The sequence below is a fragment of the Diorhabda sublineata genome, chromosome 3 (assembly GCF_026230105.1).
Source record: "Diorhabda sublineata isolate icDioSubl1.1 chromosome 3, icDioSubl1.1, whole genome shotgun sequence".
Taxonomy (NCBI): domain Eukaryota; kingdom Metazoa; phylum Arthropoda; class Insecta; order Coleoptera; family Chrysomelidae; genus Diorhabda; species Diorhabda sublineata.
Genome location: NC_079476.1, coordinates 9,918,106 through 9,935,773, shown reverse-complemented (window position 1 = coordinate 9,935,773; position 17,668 = coordinate 9,918,106). Strand labels below are relative to the sequence as shown.

Sequence of the window (17,668 nt, the reverse complement as noted above, 5' to 3'; positions counted from 1 at the left end):
GAGCAGAGGTGGGGAACCTTTTTACCATTAGAGGCCACATTTAAATTAGGCAGCAATAAGAGAGGCCGCATAAGCTGATTGACCTAAGAAAGTGACTTTTGTGAAATTATTATAGTTTTTCTATAGATTTAACAATTTATTGCATTATATAGAGAAAATAAAATTTAATACTACAAAATTTTAAATACAATATACATATAAAATAATATAAAAATATTATAAAAAAATACAATTAAAAATATTTTTTTATTCACTAAGTTAGTGACTTATTTGGCTTTGTTTTTTGTTTGACAGTAATTGTATATTTGGATCCAGCTTTGTAACAAACAGCTTTAATTGATCCTCTAAATGTGCATCTGTAATTTGCGTTCTTAAATTTGTTTTTATTTTTGACATAAGAGAAAATGTTGTCTCGCAACAGTAGGTAATTCCGAAGCAGGAAAGTAAACGGCGAGCATGTTCTCGAAGGCATGGATATTCAACAGCATTTTTCCAGATTTCTATGGGATCCTTTTTAGCGTTAAAAAGGAATTTGATGATACTATCTTCCCCTAAATCAATTAACTCCATTTGTAGTTCTGCAGGAGCCTTCGATATATCTATTAAATGTGGTTCAAATGCCAGCTTCATAGCAAGAGTGTGCTCGTCAAAATCAGAAAATCTATTAGTATACTCTTCTATTAAACAATCTACAAAACACCTACAAATTCATAGAATATTTTATTTTCACAGTTCTGCTCATTTAACATTTTAGCTAGTACCGGGAAGTGTTGTGCAGATATTTCCGATCGACAAAGCAATGTTTTGAAAAATGATAATTTTTTTCTAAACACTTGGATCTTTTGCCACATTTCATAAATATACCTCGTTTCACCTTGCAGGCAAATATTTAAATTGTTTTGTTTTGTCATCATATCAGACAAAAATGTAAGGTTTCTAAGAAATACTTCATCTGATAGATCATATTGTTTTCCTTGTTCTTGATAAAAGTTTAAAATTTGTCGTCGCAAAGACAAAATTTTTATCAAAACCTGACCTGTTGATAGCCAGCGAACCCTGCAGTAGTATGGTAGGTCAACACTATACGTTTCCTCATCTAAAGAGAGCATCTGCCGAAATTTACGATGGCGCATTGCTTTACGCGAATATATTTGACAATGGCAATGGTTCTATCCAGAGTGTCTTGCAAAATGGTAGATTTTGCGCAAAGATTTTGCTGATGCAAAGTGCAGTTAAATGATCAATTTTTTCAAGTTTTCCTTTTTCAACAAAGCAACGAATCCTTCATTTTTGCCTCTCATGGAAGGTGCGCCATCGGTGCAGACACTGACTAAATTACTGACATTCAATTGTAATTTATTACATACTTCTTTGAAGTTTTCTAAAATATCGGCTCCGCGAGTTCTTCCAGTTGGTGTAACCAAACCAAGTAGTTCTTCGTAACATTGAAAATCTTTAGTTATAGCACGAATAAAATATAAAACTTGTGCCGAATCTGTTTTATCAGTGCTTTCATCTAAAGCAATTGAAAAATAAACATCTTCATTTTGTATAATTGTATGAAGTTGCTCTGTAACATTTTGCGCCAATTCTTGCTGTCGATCTGTTACAGTTCTTCTTGAAACAGCTAATTGTGTGTATTTGTCGACATTTCTTGGATCTAACATACTCACTGCTTCAATAATACATTCTTCAATTATTTCAATGTCACTAAATAGTTTGCCCCTTTTTCCAAGTATATGTGCTATTTTATACGTAACAGCAACTGCAGCGGAATTTTGATTTACAAAGACAATAAAAGATGCCAGCTGATAATGCTTCTCATTTTTCAACTTTTGAGGTTCAACTTTTTGTGATTCACCTTCTAAAGCGACATATTTATGTCCTTTATGAGTCAAGTAGTGTTTATTTGCATTCGCTTTTTTTAAAGTATTTAAAACTGTATTGCACAACAAACACATCATTTTATCTTTCTCAGCAGTAAACAAAAAATCTAACTCCCATTCTACATTAAATGTTCTGTTTTCATCACCTAATTTTCTTCTCTCACTATTTGACATGATGGATAAAAAAACGAATATCGAATAATATCGTTAAGTGTATACTTTCTAGAAATACAATAAAACCGTGTAACTGTTATAAGCATGCACTGTTAACTACAGTTTGCTGAAGATCGCAACAGGGAAGCGTTGAGAGATGCGAGTCAGAGAAGCCAAAGCAAGGTGTGACACTCAAATGGGAGATCTGAAGCCGAGTTTTGTTTACTTCTTAGACAAGGTAGTTGACGCTGCTAGCACTAATTTAAATTTTTTTTTTGCACAGACAATCAGCTGACTAATGGATTGCTCTGTGTAATCGATGATGCAACCAATCAATATCGATGTAAACATATCGTCTGTTAGCATGTGGCTGCTCTGTATGACAAATTTTGTTAATAGTATTTTGTAATTTTAATTTATTTCCAAATAAATATTACATAGAACATTATTCGTTCCTTTATATATATGTAAATTACATTAATATTGTGGAATTTTCAGTGAAGTGAAAAATTATTTATTTGGATATAAAACCAACATTTCGGCAATACTCTGAGAAAAGCATTATTGATTTCTGGAATTCTGAGATCTCCGAATAAATAATTTTTCATTTACCTGAAAATTCTACAATTTTTTAATTCCCAATATTCCTTCTAAATAAAAAAAAAATAAGAAAAAAGAAAAATACACACACAGATAAGCCGGCTTTTTTTTCATTTATTTCATTCTTATTGCAACTTGGGGGCGCTGAAAACTGTTTAAAAAATTACCATTGTCCAAGTCCAAGTCTGAAACGGATGGTCTGTGGGCCAGAGCCTCGCTCATGCGTGCTAGGATCCGTTTCAGACTAGTATTCTGACGTCATGTTACAATATGTCTGTCTTTGGTGGGATTTTTCGCGCAACTGTCATGGCGTTAATGTACAATAGTTGTTTGAAACGAACTCTACCATTTTGTACTAGGTGGCAAAAGGCCGCACAAGAACCTCGCGGAGGCCGCAGTTCCGCAGGTTCCCCTGACGTAGAGCATTTCTAACAATAAATTACTAGATTTATTCAAAAGTATTGGAATGATTACCTAATTATAGCTTCTTCAGATTCCTTTCAGTACACTTGATCATTTTATAGTTCAATAGATCGAAATCGAATGTGAAATTGTACCACCGAAATTGATTTTACCGTTAAATTTCTTTTTATAGAAAAATATTCCATGGTCGATTAAAAAAAAGTTTGCACCCAAAATATATTGATTGGAAACGAATGCCGAAACAAGTCAGTTTTAACCAAAATAGGCTTTATTTTTATATTAGTCTAGAGCACACTAGTTTGGCCGTTATGCTGTTGCTCCTCAACCGAAAAAAATCAGCTTATATTGGTTTATCCTCTGTAGAAGCCCACATGGGCCAAGTCTTGTACCAGGTGGCTTCATTATTCAGTATTGGAGCCTTCTGTCCACTGTTCTGTCAGTAGTGTGTGCCTCCAAGCCGTTATTATCAAAGCTCACTGATGCCATTTGGTTTTAACCTGCAGCTTGTGTGCCGATTTTTGCACGGCTAGTTACTCCAGCCTGTTCTTATTGCATCGAATTGTATCATAAGGTCTAGAGATAGAACCTCCAATAGGAATTCAAGGGCATTATAATCAATCAAATTAATAACTATTATTACCTGATTACACATGTTGGTAGTATCTGAAACCGCCTCTAGCCTTGTGAGATAAGCATATTCACGAATGCGAAACAAATTCTAAGAAATGGATTTCTGAGAGAGACTTGCCATTTGAAAACGGTATGATTGAAAAGCCAAAGTATTTTTAATCATATAACTTCTACAAATTAGAAGATGCGTTTTATACTTTAGCCAATATATTTGGAGGCAGATCCAGACTGATCTACAAAAGCAGTTGAATTTTCCATGAGCTCGCTGCATTAAATTATGTTTATGGAAATGAGTTGACACTGCGATGATTTGTCGCTGCAATGTACTCTCAGCGATGAATTGGCAATTATCGTAGATTTTTATGTCCTGTACAACGGAAGAATTGATAAAGTAAATAAGTTGTGATTTGTTTTCATATTAGTATAATTTACCTAATAACCTCTACGTTACTCTACGCACTAAAATTTTATTTTATCTGTATTTTCAGACAAATAACTAACTAACGGGTAACTAACTGAATAAATGTTGATTGACACTTAACTAGACGTTGGTCAAAAATATTGAACCTTTTGGAATATTTATTTCGTTTTTGATATTCGTATTATTAGTTCAAACTATTTCAATCTGAAGTCGAAACTTTTATTTGGTTCCGAACTTTTCCCATGAGGCATCATTCGATACGCTTCTGCATCCTTAAGATCTGCTAGCGTCAATGACAATAAAAATAACTCGACCGAGGTTGAGCAGAAAGGTCAAAGATATGTACATCAACTTATCTGTAACATTCCTCGTGTTCGGAAAATAAGTTATTCATGACATGTGCATATTTTTAAATTTCTTTCTTCAGTGATTTTGCTTGAATAGACATAATTTATACGGCTAAACACTTTCGAATACTTATTAGAAATATTTCAGTATTCGAAATATACATACAGTATTTGAAGCCCAAAAATATATTCTTACTTACTGCTCAGTTTCTCTGCGAAAAGAGAACAATGACAGCATTTGACCTAATTTACATAAGCATCCACTATAGTAGTCTTGATAATACGAACTAAAGTGACAGCCGGAAGGTCGAATACCATGGGAAATTATATAAACAATGTTTACTCTGAGAATACACCGTGTAGTAACATATATGAACGTTATAAACAATGTTAAATTTCAATTCAACCGTATGTCGTTTTTTTGGTTCCCAAATCTCGTAGTTTCTCAGAAGTAAAATCTCGGTAGAAGATGTTTCGTCTAACTACTCTGGACATTTTATCGCATTTTCTGAAACTCTGTGTCCTACACTGTAAGAAATCTCACGTGTACTTTCTCTTACTTATTTGTGTCATTTGTTGTTGCTTCAGGACATCCCAGCACTTTATATACCCACGAAATTAGGTTAGTATTGTTTAATAAGGTTGAATGCTTTAGTCTTGATTTTCTTGAAGCAAAATATTCTAACATTTAGTAATAGGACTTGGTAAAATTTAGCAATGTTATAGGTTACTGCTGCGTAATTTTTCTACCATAGCATAAATTAAAGAAGAAAGTAGATTCTGCAGTAGTTCCACTTGAATGTTCCTAAGAATCCCTGGTCTTCTACTACCTTTTAAAACGATAAAACGAAAACACAATTAGGATAGTAAATGCATGAATGCTACAAGTTAGCACAAAAGAAGAGCAGACGATATTATTGCAGTGCCCCAAAACAAACATACCCTCAGCCATTGAAAAATATGAAAACATGGGATAACTTAAATGCTAAAATCATGTTAGCACACGGAAGTAGCGAAGGTAGAAAAATGGGATTTCACTCGAGACCTATTGCGTCGCAATGCTTGAATGATAACAAGAAAACGTCATTTGATGTATAATAATAGAGGAAGGAGCTATAGATTTTCAAATATCTAAAAAAACTGTCTTATGGATATAATCGAGCGTGTCAGATAATGATAGTAACAATGTCCCACATATTTTTAATGATGTGCGTATGTTAATCTGATCATTTGCATGATACAGTGGTCGTACGTAAAGCTTGACAATGAAGGAAAAAAAATTTAATCGAGCGCGTCAAAGGATGTTAAATGAACATAAGAAAAACTATCATTCAATAATCTGTCAATTTCCATGTGACGAAAACTCGCGGCCATCATAATAATGTGCAAAGAAAATCAGACTTTTTAAAATACAAGCGCGTCACATCTATATTTATATGGTTCATCTTTATGTCTCATAACTTGACGATTATCTCGAAGAATTTGCGTAATCTCACAAGAAAGTTATTTTTTATTCTAACAATAGACTTTTACAAAGAAATCAATTTATTATCGACCTCCTACTCAATTAAAAAAATTTAATAAAACTCCAGTTTCGTTGCTAAATCGTCCTCTATATATCTACACTCTGTGTTTAAAACAAAGTGAATTCAGTAAAATTTGTGGTGATATTATTCTTCATATTCGCTGTTAAGTTTTTCTTATATATCCTTAGCGTTGCTTTTTATCTAATGCTCACAAAATCCAGTTATATAACGAATAGAATATTCAGTTTTTTATATCTTAAAGCATAAGCTCCTTTTTATACACATCTGTTCTACCTACTCGTTCCTTCTTTAGTAATTTTTATCTGTGTTCCCGTTTCCTTGCCTATTTTATTTTTTCTGCAGTTCCGCAGTTCTACAGCTTCCAGGTTTGAGTTCAACTACACAAAGAACTCAACCAATTCACAACCATTTCATTAAACTCAACACCAAGAACTGGAAACTCAGTAGAGGGTTGCAACAATCTCGGCTTTCGATAGATATGTCCCAGTCTTATCTTCAATATATAGAAATTTAAGTTGTTCATTAATTTATAACTGCTTTTATTCGTTGTGCTCTTTTGAATACACAATTGAGATTTCATTATATTTTTTAATAATTTTATTTGTTGCTGAAACGTTTTCTGTGGTTCACAACTATAAATAATAATTTGGAAAATCATGTCAGCGAATGGTTTGTTCAGTTTTTATCAATTTAATTCATAAGTTTATTCCAACTTATCCAACTTTTATTATTTACTTCTAACGTCGTTCATTAAAAAGCTGGTGACGTCAATATATATTGTTCACCCCATGTTAGTAACTGTTATTTATATTTTTTAACTGAAGCCGAATACCGTGTCCTAAGAATCTCCAACCTGGGAAGTAAGGCTACAAATACTTGTAAGTATTTGTAAGAAAATTATTTAAAACACACTATCTTTCATAAAATAGTGTCTTTTTATTGTTATCAGCAAGTACTAGCAACATTAATGCAAGAATTTTGGAGGAAAACCAACATAAAATGAAAATATGACAAGTACTAACTATATACATTAACAATAAAAAAACTGAATAGTATTGGTGTTTATTACAATATAAAAAATAAACGGAATTTAATTTTTGTAAATTTAAAGCACTAGGTATAAATTAAATGAATGCAAAGAAATGTAGAATGGATTTTAGTCACTAATCTAAATTGAAATTATTTCTAACACTGTCAAATATATATTTAAAAGTGAAATATCCAGATATATCCCTTCTGGGTTAGAGCACCAAAATATAGACAATTTATATCACGAGTGAATTATAACATCCTATAACTATGTAACTGGAACTCTAAAATACAAAAAATAACAACATGATTGACTATTTGTGGCCCCTAAATTATCGTGGCAAATAAGCAAAACATTTCAATTATAATCTACAAATAGCAATTTTAATACCTAATTAATACTCAATTTACAGAAAACCAGCATAAACTGATATGTCTTTACCATATATTTCCAATAATCCCAAGTCACATAGATCACCAGTATACAAATCAATTATACATAGAGGATTTAAATGGAAATGTTAGGCAACAAAATATTTCAATAATAGTAACAAAGATAATGGCCCGCCACTAGCGATAAATTATTTTGTTTACCTGACATTAAACATAACCATACTAACCTGTAAACTTAAATTTGGAAATAAATTTGGAAATAAATGACTTTTCCACAAACTACACAACCACTAATTATAATTATTTGATAATGGAAGTTTTTTCGAGAAAAATTACAGGTATATACTAAAAAAGCCAAATAATTGAAAAAATAATTGTACATGCACAGTTTTTAGAAGGCAACGTCGCAAGAAATAAATTCATTCATTATCATTATCACGAATCCATCCGCCACCTAGCATAAAATAATAAACGGTGTTGTCATATTTTTTTTATATTACTACAGAAAACTCCCGTTTATCCGAGTCTTGGTGAACCAAGCTTCCGGGTTAACCGAGCCTGTCATTACAAAATAACAAACATAAATAAATGTCTTAATACCGAGACATCTACGGGGAGCCGCGAAGGTTATTTGTTTATACAGTTACAAGCGCATTCGAGCCGTAGACGCTTCTACTGGCTGTTGCTTGGTCGAGTCGTCATGTCGTGGGAGGGGGAAGATGATACATTCTAGAATCAGATGGTTGTGAATTCGTTGTAGTTTTTCTTGAAACAAACTTTAATGCTATTAAACGATTGGACAATGGTGAAACGATAGAAAAGGTGGCTGCTGATTTGGGGGTGGGGAAAGTGACTGTTAGCAATTGGAGACGAAAACGTGAAGAAATCGAAAAATATGTTAACTAAAGTTCATAAGAACTTTAGAGACAGCGAGGAAACATTTCGCGAGTGAAGGATGGCTTGACCGATGGAAGAAGAGGTATGGAGTAAGGCAGCTAAATATTACTGGAGAAAAGCTATCAGCAGAATCATCTGAAATTGCGATTTTAAATAAAATTGAAGAAATTGTGTTCAAGGACGAATCAACTTCTGATCAAATTTTTGGTTCCGATGAAACGGGCCTTAATTTTCGAATGCTACCTTCTAAGACCTTGGAAGCAAAATCCGAGAGAACTGCTACTGGATTTATAAAAGCAAAGAGAGGGTAACGATACTGGTTACAGCTTATGCTTTTGACTCATTGAAGCTAAGTCCACTATTTATTGTAAAGATGAAAAAACCTAGAGCCTTTAAAAATATAAAAGTCAACTGTCTGCCAACAATGTACCGCAATCAAAGGAGTGCATGGATGGACGGCCCGATATTTAGTGATTGATTTTACAACAAATTTGTACTATTGGATAATGCACCATCTCACCCTAATGCTCAAGAGCTGTGCAGTGGTGGTATTAAGGCAATCTTTCTACCCCCTAATGTAACCTCGCTTATACAACCTCTAGACCAAGGGGTTCTAGAAGCGATGAAGAGGATATACCAGCGAAAGCTTCTTCTTCAGATGTTGATTTTGAAGACGAATGACTGTTAAGGATGCCTTATAAAAAGTCACATTAAAATATGTGTCATATTGGAATGCGTCAGGGTGGGATTAGGTAAAAACAACCACCGTTCAAAAGTGGAAAAATTTATTTGGCAAGGACGGACCATGCAAAAAAGCACCAGAACCCGAGTGAATTAGTCGAACTAGCTAATGGGTTACCCGTGGAAGATCAAATCAACAGCGAAGACATTCGTGATTGGGCAATCAAGATGTTCAGATGGAGATTATCGACGAAGGAATAATCAATATGATAACCGGTGCTAAGGACAGTGAAGAAGATGACAATATGGGAAGAGGTTGTCTCAGAAGACGGTCAAAAACTTTTTTAAGAAATAATCTATGTTTCCACTTGCTTACAGGTCTGTTATTGTGACTATTATATGTTTTGTCCTTTCAATGAACCAGGTTTGTAACCTTTCACAGGGTTTTACGTCTTTTTTACCATAACTGAACTTAACTTTCGAATTATCTGAGTTTTCCCATATCCGAGGTGTTCCCGGTTCCAATTACCTTGGATAATCTGTGATCTTCAAAAATTAAAGTAAACAATGAAGGCAGATGAGAGGTAGGAATAGATGGAACAGTTTTTCACTTCAAATGTTTTGTATTGAAATTTATGAAATCACATTCCAGAAAATGATTTTCACACAAGAAATAATTTGTTGTCGAGCATTGAACTTTATAAAATTCTTCACATATCAAGAAATCATTTGGGAAATTTAAAACAATGATAATTTATCTCACAATTGACATTGACAGTATTGACACATCTTTATTACATTAGCGCCACGATTGGTAAGTGGCAGGACTAAATTTGTGTTGCTGAAAGTCGAGCTTCTTATTGGCCATGCTCTATGGTTTCAATAGAGGTAGAGGGTTTTCTGACACAATTATAAAGGAACATTACGGTCTAAGCTTACTGCTCAATTAAAGAAACGCCACAATCTTCATTGGATGACACAATATATATATATATATATATATATATATATATATATATATATATATACTTCTTTTCCGCTAAAGATTAACTAATTATGTTGAAGTTACTCACCATGTTGAAGAGCAGCCATTATAACGTTCAAACTTCTTTGTCATTTATCGATTGTGCCTCGAAAATTACGAACTGTCTGATATTGAAATATTGTAGGTGGTTGAACTTTTCCTCTAAAAATTCTGACGTGGTCAATAATTCCAATCTACCTGAAATACAAAGCCGTAATTAGTTTTTCAACAGTTCTGGAAGCTCAAAAATTCAAATTGGATTTAAACTCTTCATCGCGGTTTGAGATCAAATAAAATGATTAAACAGAAATATACGAATATAATTGAATAATATACGGAGGGCAAATGTTCTCCAACTCACAAATTAAAGAAAGGGAAGACATTTGTTCAATATTGAAAAATTAGAGATAATTACAAAAATTTTGTCAATACTATTGCAAATTCATAAGAACATCTTTGATAATGGGATAAAATCAAAATTTTTGATACATAAAATTCACTCTAAATACCTTCTTGAATCATTAACTAGATATAGCAAAAGTTATCTGGAATATATAGTAGACGATTGGGTATCCACTAACCGCATCCCGTGTTCAACAAGCAACAAATAAGACGACAGGTGGACGGCAATATTGTTTTTTTACCTGTGTGAATGAGTACTGTCTTACTTGAAAAAGATATTCGACAACCTATAAAAATATGGAAGCGAAATTGGTTTTAACTCATTGAGCTCACCTATCAGAGCTGCTTTTGCAGAAGATATTTGATAGACCATTTAAAACTCATTTGCCAGTTCCTGAGTTCTCATGCTAGATAGTATATTTTATTCACAGGTTCCTTTTCATAAATTTTTCAATGGCCAGTATTTCTACCTGAAAGATGTTTATACAGGAGCCTAGTGATAGTAAGTATTTGGTGTCAGCCTCAAATCTTCCAGCACCGTAACCTACCGTGGTTTTAGATATGTATATAATTTGACGGAATTTTCCTGGAAATTTTGAGTGGTAGATAACCTTTTCCATCTTTCTTTCTGCAAATTCGCGTTGAAAGCACTTTTGATGCTTACTTTCTTATCATTAAAATGAACAATCGCCGATAAGATGTATTTTAGTTCTCTCAATGCTTGTACTCTTCTCAGATATCTTCAGAATGTCCTACTTCATTTTTCTTCATTTTGTTATCAGAAGATGATAATGTTGAAAATCTACACGATCGAGTGACTGGATAGAGTTAGAAATTTGCTGTCCCAGAAAATATAGTCAAGAGTACAGTGAGCCCAAATAATATAAAAAAAATCATTTATAACGCGTGCTCGAATGTCACTTTTTGAAATTTCTAGTCGATGAAAAAACCCAGGAGTATTCAAAATATATATATATATATATATATATATATATATATATATATATATATATATATATATATATATATATATATAAATTCTCTGTGATTGGGTAATGAGATAAATGTTCAATGAATGTTTCTAAATGTTTTTGATTTTAGGTCTCTGTTTTAAAATTAATTTTTTCAAATAGTTTTAAAGCAGAAGAGAAAAGAACATTTAGAAGTATTAAAATATCAAAAGGTCTAAGAAATAAGAAATTAAAGAAATGAATCGTTTTTTAAACCTAAATTAAAAACAATGCAGCTGAGTAGCTCAGTGGGTATCGAAAGATGACAATGGGCCCTGTTTCTGCTTACAAATATTACACGAACAGATGGACCAGAACGTAATTAGGTAAGTGAAACACCAATCAATACAAAGAAATTACCGCCATTGAGACTTTATATCTGTAATAATATTCTGGATAAATTAGCGTCATTTACGCCTAAAAACGATCAAGGTCAGGAAACACATGGGACAATGAAAATACCAATTGTACCAAATATGCAATTTTTAACAAAAAGTTACGTGTTTCCGGATAATGATTATGTAAATTTGTGGTTACAAACAGACGAAGCAAACCTATTTATAGATAAGTAGGATACCGATAATTTGATAAAGCTATGACTTGTTTTAATACACGTGTTCATTAGATCTTCACAGTGAAATAACAAAGACAGATATCATCTTATTTCATAGAAGTAGATGCAGAAAAGTGAAATAAAAATTTTTTAAGTATGTACATCAGGATAAAAGTTGAAGCAGATCTTTCCGCCTTCACGTCTTTCTTTATAACGGAGAAACTTATACAGCTCCAAAAAATTAGGAAAAGTCATAGCAAATATTATTCCAGTGGCTCTCCATATAAATATAAAAATTTTTAGTTAAAATGACGCGATAAGAGGAGCAAGCATCCTCTAAAAAGCTGCCTATTTCTTATTAATTTCAGTCCCTGAAATACAAATCAGATGAATTATAGCTTTTACTAGAGGAACTTTATTTTCCATAAATAATTATTACTGAACATGGATTGAGCAATAATTAACCTGTTCTTGTCAAAAACTGTACGACAGTAGCCAGATATAATAGAAATAATTCATCTCATGGAGGTACTATCATCATACAAACAACGACTTTTTCGAAATAACCCAGTTCAATTATTTTATATCTGAATGTTCGAATCTTCTATCGTCTTTTATTCTTGGTATCGTCATGTATATTGGCTCACCAACCACAATAACTAAACCAGTTCTAGTACCATAGACTGTCGGGTAATCGTATGATTCAGAAACCACCGACTGTACTGTGTTTAATTCAGGTCTCTCAAATTTTAAGAACAAATTTGGATGAATCATTTTTGGCTCCGTTTCTTGGAATGTACCTCATTTCATACAGTTCAATTTATCAAACCGTTTTGAACTCACTCGATTTTGGGTAGATGAGAAAGTTCCTACTCAAAAACCTTTTTTTAAAAGAAGAAGCAATTTGCGAAACACATTTTGTAGAAACTTTTTCAAGGATTGGGTGACCTCTTTCATATCATCATGAAAAATTCAATTTTTCATATTTTCATATTTTATTTGTATTAGAGCGAAAATTTGAATGCAAGCCAAACTAAAGAAGTGAATATTGTGAATTTATAAACAATTACACAGCCTTAAGACACATGCAAAAGTTCAATGATGTAAATAGGCAACAGTCGTATTTTTTGTTATATCAATGCGTTATCATGCTCTAATATATAGGAAATATGATGATTAGATGAAAATATTTCGGTAGAATTGATCTACTGGCGACACTTACCGTTATCCAAGAACCCCGCAGACCTTATGTCTCGTGGTATCATGTCTAATAAGCTAGCTTTCCTCAACATTTATTTGAACGTTCCCAATGGCTCAAACATGATAAACTTAACCGATTCTTTTTTTTGTTTTTAGACACAACTTTGGAAAAACATACATACTCACGTCGCCGTTTCGATGTCGCCCTATCGAAAATACTCCGATCTATTCAAACTAGAACGTATCATAGCGTACTGTTCAAGATTTACAGACAATTTTTCAAAGAAAGACATCGATAGGCGTCGCTTTAACACCTTGTTGAGCACAAAGACTTCATTTTTATTGAAAAAGTGTCTTAATCTGAATCATTCCAGGATAAAATGAATATTATTTCTAAAGATACATTCAAACTTAAGGGTGCCAAAACTCTTCCCATTCCTGGATAATATTGGAATGGTAAAAGCTGGTCCTAGGCTCAAACATGCAGCCATGTCGTCCCATCTTAAAAAACATCCCATTCATCTATAAATACACATATTATTAAAACTTTTTTTAAATGAGAACGTGAGACTACTAGAATCAGGAGGAGCAAATTTTATATTTGAGTCGCAAAAGGTATTGGCCATTATCGGCTCGTATCGAGAAAACAGTTCACCAATAGATAAAGTGTTTCAGAGCCAAACCCAAAACCGTAGAGCCAGTCATTGGGAACTTACCAAAGGATCGAGTGAGTCATGCTCTTCCATTCTACACTACAGGTGTTGACTATTGTGGCCATTTCTTCATAAAGAACATAATGCAAAATATTGAAATGTTATATCTCCCATTTTGTTTGTCTTACATTAAGAGCTAGAAAGAGTCTTTTATATCAGCTTTAAGACGATACATCAGTGACGCGGAGAATCTTATCAATTGTATTACAAGAACGGCACCACAAGTTTAAAACTAAAACCATTCTAAAACATAAATCATCCGATTTAACATGTGCCGTAAGAATCGAGGGTATAGCTTGATCATTTATACCGCCAAGCGTACTATACTTTGGTGGCCTCTAGAATGTTGGAGTGAAGAGAGAATAATACCACCTCAAACGAGCTGCGGGAAATGCAAGTTTAACCCTTGAACAGTTCAATACATTACTCATTAATCGAGGATGTGCTATGCAGATGGTGGGATCAATAGAAAAACAATTTACACCATTAACATTAAAAGATTAAGTGAAGGACATCCTCGAACATGATCCAAGTTATTGTAAATTGCTGAAATCAAAGAAAAATTAGAAGCAAGAAAGGCGAACATATCTGTAGAAAGCTGGGTTATTGCAGATCTCAGCTATGCCCTATATTCTGGTGATGCAATGTAGTATATTTGAAATCTAAATAAATGGAAGATACAGTTTCGCGCTCATGAAGCAGTGTTAACAAAATTTTCGATAAAATCCAATACTGGAAATGATTCTCGCAAATTATGTCGTATCTTTTCGGAAAAAAAAATTTCAAAACTTCAGATATCGTTGTCTAGTAATTGACTGGAACATTCTCTCGCGTGATATGGACATGGACTTATCTAGATACATAAAAACTCTAACTAGTCTGGCATTCACTTATTTTCTACTCAGGCTCATTAAACATAAGATTTACGTATATCTGTAAAGAGTATGCGATCTTTAGCTCACCTAAATTAATTCTTGGATAGTGTCTTCCTCCAAAATTACGCAAAACTATCCAGAAAAATTTTGATAAAAAATACGAGCAGTCAAGGATATTTATTATAATAGGAGACTTGCCAATTCTCGTAATAAGACTTTGTGTAGCCAAAAATTTTCGAATTCTATAACTCCTTATCATAATCCGCTTTCATATCTCCTTGATGCTAATGCACAAAAACAAATCTTCATCTAACGGATTCAATTAAAAATATTTTCGAGTCTACCAGAATGCACATTAAATCACCTTACCACTTTAATGAACATTTAATTTCAAAATGGCACTTTTCCAAATTTCCTTAAGAAGGCAATAATTATACCTCTGCATAAAGGAGGAAATAAAAATCAAACATCGAATTATCGCCCAATTGCATTTCTTCCCAAGTTATCTAAGATCATAGAAAGATTGATAAATAAGAGACTTTGATAATTTCACTTCAAATACAAAATAATGACTACCGATCAATTTAAATTTTTGAATAATAAATGCATGAACGATGCTCTATTCTCCCTTCTAAATAATGTTTACTTCAGCGTAAGCAACCATCACTCCACTGGAACAACTCTTTTTATATAATAATAAAAATTACAACGCAGCCTTTTGTACTAAGTAACACCACCATTGACGTCCTAGAATCTATAAAATTATGGGGGCTTATTCTTTGAAATGGCAGTTATATATTGCCAGTTTCCACCTTCATAACAATTGATTGTCCATTTCCATAAGCTCTTCCCTTCTGGGGTACGTGTGGTGCGACTCAATTTGAGCGAATCTTCAAACTACAAAAGAGAGCTGAGGATTCAAAATATTGGCTCTTCCTTCCTTATCCATATTTGTCTCATACTGTATAACGACTTTTACTCTAGAGTCTCTTTCAGAAAGGTATAGAGTAATAAAATTCCGGGAATTCCGTCCAGTTCGGCTCAATTTCGGTGTCGTCCATAGGTGTAGGTCTCGAAATAGTATTGTTTGTAATATTAAAATGTCAAGTAAATGCGCAAGAGAATTGGGAAAAGCATGTTTTCTGGCCTGAAGTGTCAATATCGAAATATTGTGTAGGGATTACTTAGGTAGTAGATTATACAGACGTTTTGCAGTTTTAACAGGTACCGTTTAACCTTCTATTCGTACCACTGCCTAATTCCAACCCAATTTCAGATTCGGCTTAACTATGCGCCATAAGGGCAATGGTGCCTTACCCAAAATGTTTAGACCTTTATAAGTATATTTGTTTAGTTCAACGCATCAGTATTTGCTTTAAGCCGTAAATAGTGTTCACAGTATTAAAAGATTAGTGATAAAATGGCGAAATTTACACCAACGAAAAGATGTTCCAATAATTCTCCACTATCAGTGAATGAAAAACTTGCATAAAATACGATTACCCGAAATTTACTGTACAAGAAACTGTAAACCGAGGTTCCCGAATAACTGGAGTTGGAAAGTCCACCGTTTTTAAAATATTGCGGGGGAGAAAGATAGCAGGCCAAGTGGAACTTCCCAAGAAAAGTCCAGGCAGACCAGTAAGTCCTTGATGAAGACACCAAAACTGTAATTCGAACAAAAGTTCACTCTTTTTATTTTAAAAAAGAAAAACCCACCCTAGATAAGATTTTAATGGAATTTGGTAAAGATGACACTATTTCGTTGATAACTAAAAAACGTTTATGGACCACTTTGAGAAATTTAGATATTGCCTGGGAAAAGCATAACCGTAATGCGCTTTTACTGGAAAGCGATGAAATTGTTTGCTGGCGACGAAAATACTTAAGTATAAAGCAGTACAGAACAGAGCAGAAGAAAATCTTTTATCTTGATAAGACGTGGATTGATGAAGGTTATACAGTACCAAAAATGTGGCAAGACAAAAATATATCCAGTGCTCGCCAAGCTTTCATGCAAAGCCTGTCAACGGGTATTAAGGTGCCTTCAGGTAAAGGGAAAATACTAATAATCGTCCATATTGGAAGCGAAGAGGGATTTTTAAAAGAAGGTTTGCTATCGTTTCTGTCGTGCCATACGGGAGATTACCACGAGAACATGGATTCGGATGTTTTTGAAGACTATTTTGGTGAAATGATAAATTATCTTCCTGCTGATTCAGTAGAAGTTATGGATAACGCAATATCCTTCTTGGCACATAGAGAAGACTCCAACTTCATCTTGGAGAATACAAGAAATTATTGACTGGTTATCCACAAAAATTATTGAATTTGAAGATAATTTGATAAGAAAAGAACTATTAGCTATAGCAAATTTACCCAAACATCGTTTTATGAAATACGTCGTGGAAGTTATAGCAGAAAAACATAGTGTAACTGTGCTGCGCATACCGCCATATCATTGCGTTAATTATAACGTCAAGGGGAGATGACAGTTCCTCAGATGACGAAGAATATTATGATTTTTTACAATTTAACTTCTGTATAATGTATTTTTTGTATAATGTTCAATAAAAAATAAGTGTACGTAATACTACGTACATGATGCCTAATTTTTATTCTGTTAAAATAAAATTTTTTCCTTTTTACGAGTATCCTACCAGCACGCTTTTGGCGCAGTGTTTGTGAATGGATAGGTAAACCCATATATTGATCCCAACCCGAATGGTACTAATTGCATTTGATAAAAAGAAAGGATTTTACAATGAAGTTAATGCCAAACTATGAAAGTAGCTTGAATATTCGTTGGGTCACTCTGTGGTTCCTTTGCATACCTAATGAGGTTTTATTACTCTATACTTTTCTAAAATAAACTATAATACTA

General features: G+C 33.2%; 1 protein-coding gene across 3 annotated transcripts in view; it reads right to left on the bottom strand.

Annotated features, from left to right (window-relative positions):
• The window catches only part of LOC130441295 (calcium/calmodulin-dependent protein kinase kinase 1), a 539,168-nt gene that overhangs the window by 462,649 nt on the left and 58,851 nt on the right, over positions 1 to 17,668 (bottom strand). For all 3 annotated transcript variants that reach the window (XM_056774909.1, XM_056774907.1, XM_056774910.1), the window contains exon 2: positions 10,081 to 10,229. In XM_056774909.1, coding sequence (XP_056630887.1) covers positions 10,081 to 10,099 — 19 coding nt within the window. In that variant the 5' untranslated portion in view covers positions 10,100 to 10,229. The remainder of the gene's footprint in view (positions 1 to 10,080; positions 10,230 to 17,668) is intronic.